At 43.5% G+C, this 10,356-nt stretch overlaps 4 protein-coding genes and 1 non-coding gene across 5 annotated transcripts; 2 read left to right on the forward strand and 3 right to left on the reverse strand.

Annotated features, from left to right (window-relative positions):
• Positions 1 to 14: 14 nt before the first annotated feature.
• sowahd (sosondowah ankyrin repeat domain family d) lies at positions 15 to 2,436 on the forward strand. The gene is made up of 2 exons (XM_058076609.2): positions 15 to 168; positions 239 to 2,436. The coding sequence occupies exon 2, from the start codon at positions 282 to 284 to the stop codon at positions 1,140 to 1,142; it is 861 nt and encodes a 286-aa protein (XP_057932592.2). The 5' UTR covers positions 15 to 168; positions 239 to 281; the 3' UTR covers positions 1,143 to 2,436.
• rpl39 (ribosomal protein L39) lies at positions 1,559 to 3,271 on the reverse strand. Its single transcript, XM_058076614.2, has 3 exons — positions 3,129 to 3,271; positions 2,743 to 2,846; positions 1,559 to 1,772 (listed from the first exon to the last, which is right to left on the reverse strand). The coding sequence occupies exons 1-3, from the start codon at positions 3,129 to 3,131 to the stop codon at positions 1,724 to 1,726; spliced, it is 156 nt and encodes a 51-aa protein (XP_057932597.1). The 5' UTR covers positions 3,132 to 3,271; the 3' UTR covers positions 1,559 to 1,723.
• On the reverse strand, positions 1,957 to 2,094 carry LOC144894923 (small nucleolar RNA SNORA69). Its single transcript, XR_013625475.1, has one exon. It is a non-coding gene; the product is annotated as a small nucleolar RNA SNORA69 (small nucleolar RNA).
• A 119-nt stretch (positions 3,272 to 3,390) lies between the features above and the next one.
• On the reverse strand, positions 3,391 to 8,973 carry upf3b (UPF3B regulator of nonsense mediated mRNA decay). Its single transcript, XM_058076595.2, has 10 exons — positions 8,757 to 8,973; positions 8,417 to 8,523; positions 8,238 to 8,344; positions 8,066 to 8,164; positions 6,262 to 6,372; positions 6,148 to 6,191; positions 4,881 to 5,063; positions 4,647 to 4,801; positions 4,250 to 4,565; positions 3,391 to 4,082 (listed from the first exon to the last, which is right to left on the reverse strand). Exons 1-10 carry the CDS (start codon positions 8,865 to 8,867, stop codon positions 3,939 to 3,941), a joined length of 1,377 nt encoding a protein of 458 aa, XP_057932578.2. The 5' UTR covers positions 8,868 to 8,973; the 3' UTR covers positions 3,391 to 3,938.
• Positions 8,974 to 9,432: 459 nt separating this feature from the next.
• On the forward strand, positions 9,433 to 10,278 carry ndufa1 (NADH:ubiquinone oxidoreductase subunit A1). The gene is made up of 3 exons (XM_058076613.2): positions 9,433 to 9,705; positions 9,810 to 9,899; positions 10,165 to 10,278. The coding sequence occupies exons 1-3, from the start codon at positions 9,604 to 9,606 to the stop codon at positions 10,183 to 10,185; spliced, it is 213 nt and encodes a 70-aa protein (XP_057932596.1). The 5' UTR covers positions 9,433 to 9,603; the 3' UTR covers positions 10,186 to 10,278.
• The last annotated feature ends 78 nt before the right edge of the window (positions 10,279 to 10,356 follow it).

Below are 10,356 nucleotides of genomic sequence, written 5' to 3' on the forward strand. Positions count from 1 at the left end.
TGACTTGCTTTACTGAACTTTGGCTCACTTCCTTAATTTGGGGTAAAGGAAAAGTCGTATGACAAGAGTTAAACGACGTTTTTAAACTTTTACGTGGAAATGAATGATTAGAGATCCATACTCTTTTTGTGGAGCTTACAAACGTGCATTGGAATGAGAGTCGTACAGGTGAGTCACCTTCGCGATTAGCTGGAAGCGTTACGCACTAAAATGGGCCATTTATTTGATCTCTTGTTAGACTGTCATCCACATAAACGGAAGTGGCGTCTCGTCTTGCAAACATGGATGATGGCAGCTTGGGGGACCAGGCTGCCACTACCGAAACTCACTCCAGACAAGCCCCGGTTACGGAGCGCCTCTCCCGGTATGGCATGCCTGTTTCGGTCGGTGCTCCTCCGCGGAGGTCAAGGCTGCTGCAGAGGCGGCAGGAAGACAAGAAGGGCGGTGCTGCTGCGGGTCGAGACCGAGCTTCCATCACAGCTCCCCTGCGAGGCGGGCTGACCTCATCCGCACCCACGGGAGAGCAGGACCACCCGTGGGCTCTGTACCCCATGGAGCACGCGTGGATGCTGTCAGCCGTGGAGGGCAACTATGACACGCTACTGGAGTTCGTGTCAGAGGACCCGCTGCTTCTCACTAGGCGGGACTTCATCAGCGGCTACTCCGTCCTCCACTGGCTGGCCAAGCGCGGCAAGGACGACACCCTCCTGCAGCTCCTCCACCACGCCGAGAAGGTAGGCGGTGCTCGGGTGAGCGTGGACGTGCGGGGAAGCGGCGGGCTGACGCCCCTGCACGTCGCCAGCATGCACGCTCACTATGCGGTCGTCAAGCTGCTGGTGGGGGCTTTCGGTGCCAACGTGGACGCCATGGACTACAGCGGGAGGCGGGCCTGGCAGTACCTGCGGTCGGATGCTCCAGTAGAGATGAAGGAGCTGCTCGGGATGTGGGACGACGAGCACGCCGGTGGGGGGGCGCCCAACGCCAACAAGAACAGCAACAACAGCAGCGTCGTTGAGGCTGCAGCGTGTGAGGAAGTGGATGGACTCCATGACCAAGTCAGCTCGTTTGACAGGACGAGGGGAGGAAGCAGGAGGTTTGGCTCTTTGAGAAGGATTTTCTCCTTTCGTGCAAACAGACGCTGAACACTAACTTTAAATGTCAATCACAGGTACTGTTTCAATGTGATTTACATGCTAAACTACCCTCCCTGTCTAGCCAATATAAATATTTGGACCGACATAGTAGCAACAGTATTCTCTAGTCTAGCTTGTTTTTCCAGAGTCCTATTTGGCCGAGGCCACCAAAGCAGACCTCAAATCAAACATGAGCTGCAATTCATTGCTCTGTCATGCAAGAATTTGCTGTGTGGGCTGATTGAAAATCCCCGTGAGCTTCTCATTTTGCATTAAACCCCCTCCTTGGCCTTCCTGTTGGAATTAGAAACACTGGGCGACACTTCAAGTACAGCGAGGAATACTGTAGAAGCATTTGGCTGCTTCAGCTGCTGCTACAAGGTTATTCTTTACATATTTAAAATGTTTAAATACACACGGTCATGTTATAGCTTGATCACAGATCTTTTATTGTCAAACCAGAGAATCTGTACAAAAACAGCTGCAGCTCCAGATGACATGGAGCCCCCCTCCATAAACAGTGAAGCCCAGCAGCTGGAGGTCTGGTAGGATGGAATGGAGGGATGCTGGATCCATGGGTCAGGTCAGGTCTACAGGCCAAGCTTAGTCCTCCTCCAGTGTCTCCTCTTAGAGTTGTACCTGGAATCAACATGCATGTCTGATTATATTGTGAGCACTTTCTTAGTAGCCTAACAGAACAAAGATGTGGATTCAATGTGGAGTCCAACAGCAGCGACCATCGTGTTCTGCTTCCACCAGCAAATAGAGCGACAGCCAAACACACCAAAATCAAGCAGGACAAGCGACAAGTTACAATCAGCTGCAGTGTTTCAGCGACAGAGGAGCTTCTTCCCCATCAGTGAAGAAGATGCTCATGATCTCTGAAGCAGAAGTGTACTCTCAGCAGGGTTAATGACAGCATTTCACATTAACGAAGTGCTGCAATTGCAGAACCTGCTTTATGTAATCCTTAATAAAAGGATGATGCACTTAGTGTGATATTTGTCTTAACATGAAATTAAAGTCAAGCATGTAGCTAAACTAATAATATGGCATGTTAAGCATATAGGCTACTGTTTTAGGAAATATAATAAGTCCAATATTTTAGTCAGTATTCTGATATGTTGCGGGCCAAACCAATGTTTGATTCATATTGAGCTGGTCTGTGTAGGGCTTAGCTTAACTTGTTTAATGTGTCAACTAGCTTCATAATAAAAACGAAAATAGGGTGACATTACACCACGTGCATTTTCAACAGATCATTCCAGACCAATATTTATTAAAATTCATATTCACACCCTAATCTGTGCTCAACTTTTAAGTCTGGAGAAAAAAAAACTTACCAAAAGCATGCACACAATCCTGCAACAAACCCTAACTACATGCATTGTTGACGCTGTGGTTTAAAGAGGTAGGTGCCTTGCATTAGAATCAATGTTAATGCAAATTATCTTTGTAAAATAAGCATTGTAACTGTTCTGTTTAAGTAACTGCTTCGCTCAATAGTCACTAAAGCGTTATCACTCAGCTCCATATACTGCGCAAGTTCCCATAAGTTATTATTATGATTATAAATGTGAGATAAATGCATCTGTCGTCAGCCACCCACCTGATCTTGTTTCCAGTCTTCATTCTGATCCACTGAGGAATGGGCCTGTTTTGTTTCTGCTTCTTAGCCAAGAAGCGTTTGATCCTGAAAGTCTTGTGGGACGACTAGAACGACACACAGCATAGACTTAAAGAACCGCACGGCTACATGAACGAATCTTATTCGAGGTTTTCTTGTTGAAAACTAACGCGCTAAAGCGGCTCCAGTCATGGATAGCTAGCTAGTACGCAACGTTACATTGCGGCGGTTAAATCATCTAAACTGTAACCTTAACATGTAACATAACCACATAAACAGGAGCGCGTGTATATCATCTGATTAATCTGATCACATAAAATAGTTTGCAGAGTCTATTTCAATGGATGTTAGATGATTTCGGCATTTACCATTTCCACCAGTCCTTTTCCCACAATGGCGTTGGTAGAAGAGGAAGAGAGTCGTGACGTAGTCGGTTTTATCCAATACGACTTCCGGTACCATTTGCCTTTCAGCTAGCGACACCCGCAGGAGATGCCTGTGTACTACTACTATATTACGTTCAATTAGCATTTCTTCTAACAATGTTTTACTTGTGTCATAACGGGTGAAATTAGATGAACCACAACTTAACATATTTGGGAACACATTTTCACCAATGAAATGCAAAAATAAAGACTTAATATTTCTTTATTTTCTCGCTGGCATCAGGAAGAGTGGCATATTCGGCTTGGTGCATGACTGACTGATGCTGAGGGAACAGAGGGAAGGCTGCAGGTGAACTGTGAGGCGTACATGCAGTTAGAAAGGTACTTGGTGTACAAGTCCATGAACAGTCAGTATAATGCGTACATGTGAAAAGATGCAAGAAGCGTGTCAATGCGAGTTGATTACCACCTATCCTATGAAAATGGAATATCTGCAACAATACTGAAATATTTATAAGGTCACTTTGGAGGTTTTTTGATGGCCTAACAAAGCTTTGGCTTGACTTTAAGTGCCCTGCAGACAAAATGTTGCCTTTCCTAACAAAATCAAACTAAAGAGGGTCACTTTGAGGCACTGCCAGGCTCCACTAGATCCCATCAGGGCCTCATCCACGGAGCGCTAGCGAGAAGCCATCATCGGCTCACGCAGCCCTGAGGCCACACGTTGAGCTGAGCATCGCTCTGCTCACCAAACTTAAGGATGCCCCAAATACTGACGATTTTTTTTTTTGCTCAGTCCTCGCCTTTGTCAGATGCTTTCTTCATCTCTGCGTCTGGCTTCCTGTCCGCAGAGAGGGAATCACCGCCTCCTCCGCCTCCTGCTGGTCGATGGCGACTTCTGGCTCCAGGCTGGTACAGCTGGATAGCAGGACGATCCTGATGCAAAAACAGCAGTATTTCATATTAACAAACAATGAATTTCAATGAGTTTATTTCTTCAGACAAATAAACTAACTGAATATACAGTATGTACTCTATAGGTATATATACATATAGTATAACCCAAATAGAGGAAGTATCATTCGATCGAGTGACAGATTTACTTTATTCCGAAGCCTCTCTCTTTTGCTGCTGTCATCCTTCTTATTGTCTCTAGGGGGTCTCTCCATCTTCTCAGCATGTGCAGACTCGGTCATGTTGTCGCCGCGTTTCCTGTCCGACGGACGCTCTCGCTCCTTCTTGGCCCCGTCCTCCTCCACTCGCCTCCTGCCGGCGTTCTCCACATCCTGCTTCTCCCTCCTGCGCCGTCGCTCCTCATCCTGCCGCCTTATGCGTTCCTTCTCCTTCTGGCGCCGCTCCTTGTCTGGCTCGCGGTCGCCGTCACGCTCCCGGAACTCCTTGCGGCCCTCCTCATCTGGTCTGTACAAGGGGAATAAAAAAAAACATCCAAACTAAAGCAAAAACACATCTACATACTTGGGCCCTACAAGAATGACGTACTTCTTTCCTCGCTCTTCCCTGTTCTCATGCTGACGTCTCTTCTGATCTCCACCGCCCGTAGTTCTGTCTTCTTTGATCGGCCTATCTGATTTTTTAAACTTCTCCTTAGTTTTGTCCGTGTCAGCTTCGTCTCCTCTGTCGGGCTTCCTCAGCAGCTATGCATTGGACAAATAAGAGGATCTCTTTCTGCAATATATCAATGACATATATTGTTAAGTCTTTTTTATGCTTTACTTTGATTTTTGGCTCCTCTTTGACTTGGTCTTTGTCGCTTTCTGGCAGCTTGTCCAGTTTCTTCATCTTCTCCGCGCCTTTGCGTTTGCGCTCCTCTCTCCACTTGCGGCGCTCCTCGTCGCGAAGGCGTTTGCGTTCAAGCTCCCTTCTCCTCCTCTCCTCTTTCTTCTCCTCTCGGATTCTCTGAAGTTGGGTTGGGTGATATGAACCTTAGCGTGTTTCACCACATTTTTGGGATGTATCAAGATATGACGACATCATTAAAATCAGTGGAGTCTGGTATATAAACCGTAACTCTTATGATGAAATACACTTAAATTAATGAGATGAAAAATGAGATGTCAGCCTCTGAACACATTGCTACTAAATCTTCAACTAACTGTAATGCCCACCAAAGATGTATTAATAAATATTATTCACATAGCACTAGAGGTAAAAAGAGGTGATGACACAACTCCACAATAGAAGAGACCACGTTTGGTGCAGGTTTGAGATGGAAAAATGGCCACAAGGTGGCAGAAGTGTATTTTATAAGAACTCTGCCTGCAAATTTCCCACATAAGTACACGGCTGCACAGCAATCAGGAAGAGAAAAGGCTTGTAGCGTTGAAGAGATTATGAATTGAGGGGAAATTTTAATGGATTCACACATGTGCACACACACACACACACAGTCCTGTTCCAAATATGAAATTGGAAATAATTCATGGTGTTATCTTTGTAAATAAATGGTTATTTTCATTAAAACAACAGTTTTTGGTGGTGTTTATGTTGTGGCATCGTTGTTTATATATTTTGGCTAAATCTGGGTCAAAGTGGAAGTTGTGCTTGAAATGTATCTTTTCAGAAAAAGCCATTGCTCCTCTCTTTTTTCGCTGAAACTTACCTACACTTGATAACTGAGAGTCTAACCTTTCTTTTGGTATATCCCATGTCTAAGTAGCCATAGAACACAATATATGTGCCAGTACTGATAGCATGGTGAAAACTATATTAATCACACACACACACAACCGCACTAGCATGCTAAACTACGCTAATCCCGCAAGCTTCCATTCACGCTCTGTAAGAGGAGCTTCCACCAACTTTTGCCAGTGTTTATCGCCATTTCAACATGTTTACTTTGTCTCGGACATCAACTCTGCTCTTTCTGTTTTAAATAATCATTTGTACCGCTAAGTCATTTTCTTACCATTGAAAGACTTTATACACTATCCCGCTATATAGAAGTTATCATCCAACCCTAGTCCTGAAGTTCCTGATTTACCTGTTTATTCTTCAGGAAGTCCAACAGAGGAGTTGTCTTTTTAGCTGCAGGACAGGATAAGTTGACATTAGTGACTGAGCAACACAAAGAGGTTTTATTTGTATGTATACTCACCAACTAATTCCTTTGATCTGGCTTCAATCTCTTCTAGCAACGTCTCAGGCGTTGATGTCAATTTCTCATCATCTCCGTTATAATAATCCAGAAATTTTTTGTAATCCGGATCTAACAGAAAACAAACACAAAGACATTGTCCTTGTCACTAACCTTTTCATGTCGCAAAATGACAATGCACAAACGAGCTGAAATTGTGTTTTTCAGAAAGAAAGTATTTGATACTGTGTCCCCTGTTTAGTCAATGTGTTTGCAGTACATTTTCACATGGCTACGGCTTCAAATCACTGTAGCACTTGCATTTTCAACCTCAAAGTAACTGCACTATTGCTGGTACCCCTTTTATGAGAATCATCCCTTTGACCCCCCACTGGGAAAAAGAGACATCTGTCTCAACACGCCCAGGTGTTGAGACAGATGCACAGAGTGAACCCTCTTGTCATCCAGCCTGTTTGGTAGAAGAGGCAAAAAAGAAACATTGATACATTGAGGCCGGCAAAATTATCAACTGTTTGTACTTATTGTGCTGTTAAATGATTTGATCACTTTTCTGACCTATAAATGTTGCACTATTGTGTTAAACGATGCCAAAGTTTCATATAATGAGGTTTGCGCAAATTGCGAAAAAAAACTTTCAGGTGTAAGAGGTTAAATTTGTTTAGCTTTCCTAAGGAGGCAAGCATCAGGCAGAAGTGGTTGGAGTTACTGATTCCCTGCCAGCAAGAGAGAAATGTTTTCATCCGGCATTTTAAACAGGACTGTTTTGTGAGCATGGGTCAGTACGAAGCTGCACTAGCCGACAAACCATTGCTGAAGCCCGACACCTTTCCAACGTTACTTGGTCGTGTCAAAGTCAGGAAAGCAAGCTGTACAATTCATCAATGCCCTAACTGTGTTTATTTTTTGTAAATAAGTTGACTGTGTAGCATTATAGTGGGCTGCAAATTACAAGCTCACCATGTTTGGAGTTGCTAATAACCTTTTTCCACCACCATCATTTAAACGCAGTTGTCCTGCAAAAAGCGTGTATTGACCACATTTCTATTACCGATGTTGTAGAAAACCCCACATTATACTCTGCGTGCATCCACAGTCACAGGTCACAGTCACAAGAAGCTCCTAACCACTTTTCTCTCCAAAGGGTTTATCCATTTAGGATCTCCTATAACTCCTATATCAACAAAATTAGAAAGTGGGGTTGGGCAGTAGTCCAGACGTTCTCGGGGGAGTTTGGGAGTGTTACCAATCACAGCGGAGTGGCGTGCCCGGATACGGGCCGTGGGTGGAATAAATTAAAAAGAGACAGTTTTGGTCATCCACGGAAATACAGCTGGAATAGGTGCAGATTCTGGAAGATCTCGAAAGCTTTCTGTGTGGGTTATTGTGTGTAGCTCCTCTATAGGAGTCCACAACTCAATACAAAGGCACAAAAATGAGCATAATAGGTCCCCTTTAATTTAGAAGACTGGCAGGATGACACCTTTTTTAACCCAACACAAGCATGTTGTGCTTTTTCTTCGGCTGGAGTTTTATTTTGCTTTTCCTTAATAAAATATTGCATCATGAAATCGGTGAAGGTTAAAATGTCTTGTAATGTTCACTTTACAGTTAATAAAAGGTTTCATGCTAATATTCACAGGCATCATTTTTCTAATTTACAGTATGCCTTTATCGCTGACCATTTTAAGCTACAACCAAAGGGTTAAGAGTCACTGTGGTTAACTTCTTTAACTCCTGCATTACAGCTACGATTGTAAACACTGCCTATACTATAGATGAATACTAGTAGGGACAAACTTCATACCGTCAGTTATTGTTCCACACTTGGCGTCCTTTTTCTTCATTTTCTTTTTGGACGTCTTTTGGAAAGGCGCAAACTCCACAATAGCAGGGTACTCCTGTCCTGTTTAAACACAACACGTGTAAGTACTTATATGCATGTGTTTAAATGTAAAATCAGGACTTCTGCATCATACCTCTATTGTCAATGAACACATAGCCATCAAAGCGATCCCTAAATAGAACAATATCTTCCTGGTTCTTGAAGTTGATGTACGCCCTTGCAAAGAGGTGAGGGTAAAGGCTGACACAGAGCATTGATTATCAGTTAAAGTACTGTTCAGTTGCTTTCCTGCTGGGGGTGTGACCACCTCACCTGGTGTCATTGGAGAAGAACTCCAGGTAGTCCACTTCTGGGAGTGGCTGCAGCTGCTCCTCCAGCTCGTCTTTAGTTAGGCTTGGTGGCAATCTTCTAATCACAATCTAAAGCAAACGTTCTCCATTAGTACACATCAATGAGACGATATGAAGGTTATTATAATTTGTTTACAATTGTTCTAAAATACTGATAACGTCTACAATTTATTCGTATACGTTGTTAGATGGGTTAAAATAGGGTTAAAATAGGGTTAAAATACACGTCGTGCCGTTGAACACCAAACAACTACTGTGGTAGCAACAAGCTAACCTAACCTAGCCTAGCTCGATAGTTTTACCTTTGTCATGGTCTCCTTTTTTTCCTTCAACTTCTCCGCCTTTTCTACATCATCGCACATTATTTCCACCCTTTTCTCCCTGGGACGTGTGTTTTCCTTGTCTTCTTTCATGTTTGAAAGGCTACGTGTGAACTTTGCGTCGTCCCCCAGTCAGACTTGTTTACTTTTTTTTTAGCAAGTTAGCCGAGATGGGTGTTCTTCTTCATCGTCTTATTGAATGGCGAGGCGGTTGGGTGCCCAACCTGACAGATGCCGCACCGCCACCTAGCGGACATATGTGGGGAGACGAAACAAGTGCTTGTCAAATAGTGGGGTGGGCGCACCAGAACATGAGCGGTGAAGTGACGGAGGACGTGAGATACAGAGGACTTTCAACACGTATGAATGCAATATGACTCTCAAATACGCTTATATGCTTCACTGCTCTCCATTTTGTTGCATTGCTCTGGTTGCAGTTTCGAGTTTTTCTGTTTGGTTCAATTTGTTGACGACATACAGTTAAAAGTTAAGACATACAGTTAAAATAAAGCGCCCAGTTATTTTATTTCAAAATAAAAGCTTTAGAGTGGGAAAAAACAGTCCATATTATTTTAGGAGTTTAGTTGGAAGATAATTGGGCTTAACAACCATTTCACTCTTACGATGTCGTGTTTGAGTCATTGAGGTTATTGTTTGGGGATAATTTTCGCCTGCTGTTATCTTATTCTGAATTTTCTAACACAAGAGAGACGTTTGCTTCTACTTCCGCTCGTGTAAGGACTCGAGTGGAGGCAGCCATCTTGTTAGCTTCCTAGCAAAATAAAGAGACAACAGGGAATTTGGTGGACGTTCAAATTTCCCTGCTACGATGTGGTATGAAATCCTGCCCGGCTTCGCCATCATGACAGTTTGTCTGATTATTCCCGGCGTCGCCACAGCACAGATCCACAAGTTCACCAACGGTGGAAAGGTGAGCATAAGGGAGGAATTGCTAACTCAAGAAGACGTGCCCAAAGTCAAATGAGTTGTCATTTAAATATGAACATACATACTGTATGTTTGACTGTCACGTAGGAAAAGAGAGTCGCCCGGCTTCCGTGGCATTGGTACTTGTTGGAGAGAGACCGGCGGGTGTCGGGAACGGGACGGCACTTTGACACCAAGGTGAAGCTACATGCTCAGTCTATTAAGTCATGATGCATTCAAGTATTAAGAGTACTATGGGATTACATGTGTAGAATTATGTTGAAAAAGGCAAGTTTTGTAGTTAAACTTCACCTGTCACCACCTTTGTCACGTTAAATGATACATGATCATAATTCATCATACACCATGCCAGACCAGTGTATTGGACTTCTTACATTGTACTTGACTAAATGTGGATGTCAAGGAACACCAACAGATCAAGGATGTTTGTTTTCTTCTCCAGGGACTCGAGAACATCCACTGATGGCAAGAACCCCTTCTCTTGGAATAAAGTCATTTGTTGTACAGTTCTGCCTGATAGCAGTTTGTTCATGTTCATTAAAAAGTTTCCAAAGTATATATGGCTGACTGAGTCATCATTCTAACTTTTAAGAGCACTAAATTACAGTGTATGTCATGAATACATTACTATAAT

The sequence above is a fragment of the Doryrhamphus excisus genome, linkage group LG23, assembly GCF_037039965.1.
Source record: "Doryrhamphus excisus strain RoL-2023G ecotype Guam linkage group LG23, RoL_Dexc_Guam_v1.1, whole genome shotgun sequence".
Classification (NCBI taxonomy): domain Eukaryota; kingdom Metazoa; phylum Chordata; class Actinopteri; order Syngnathiformes; family Syngnathidae; genus Doryrhamphus; species Doryrhamphus excisus.

What these genes read in the sequence shown, in the direction of transcription:
- upf3b (XM_058076595.2), bottom strand. Translation starts at nt 8,867, where the DNA reads ATGAAAGAAGACAAGGAAAACACACGTCCCAGGGAGAAAAGGGTGGAA. An exon ending in AAAAGGAGACCATGACAAAG is followed by an intron (nt 8,524 to 8,756) that starts GTAAAACTATCG and finishes CGTTTGCTTTAG; the next exon opens with ATTGTGATTAGAAGATTGCC. An exon ending in TGTGTTCATTGACAATAGAG is followed by an intron (nt 8,165 to 8,237) that starts GTATGATGCAGA and finishes GTGTTTAAACAG; the next exon opens with GACAGGAGTACCCTGCTATT.
- sowahd (XM_058076609.2), top strand. Translation starts at nt 282, where the DNA reads ATGGATGATGGCAGCTTGGGGGACCAGGCTGCCACTACCGAAACTCAC.
- rpl39 (XM_058076614.2), bottom strand. An exon ending in AAGACTGGAAACAAGATCAG is followed by an intron (nt 1,773 to 2,742) that starts GTGGGTGGCTGA and finishes TGTTGATTCCAG; the next exon opens with GTACAACTCTAAGAGGAGAC.
- ndufa1 (XM_058076613.2), top strand. Translation starts at nt 9,604, where the DNA reads ATGTGGTATGAAATCCTGCCCGGCTTCGCCATCATGACAGTTTGTCTG. An exon ending in AGTTCACCAACGGTGGAAAG is followed by an intron (nt 9,706 to 9,809) that starts GTGAGCATAAGG and finishes ACTGTCACGTAG; the next exon opens with GAAAAGAGAGTCGCCCGGCT. An exon ending in GACGGCACTTTGACACCAAG is followed by an intron (nt 9,900 to 10,164) that starts GTGAAGCTACAT and finishes TTTCTTCTCCAG; the next exon opens with GGACTCGAGAACATCCACTG.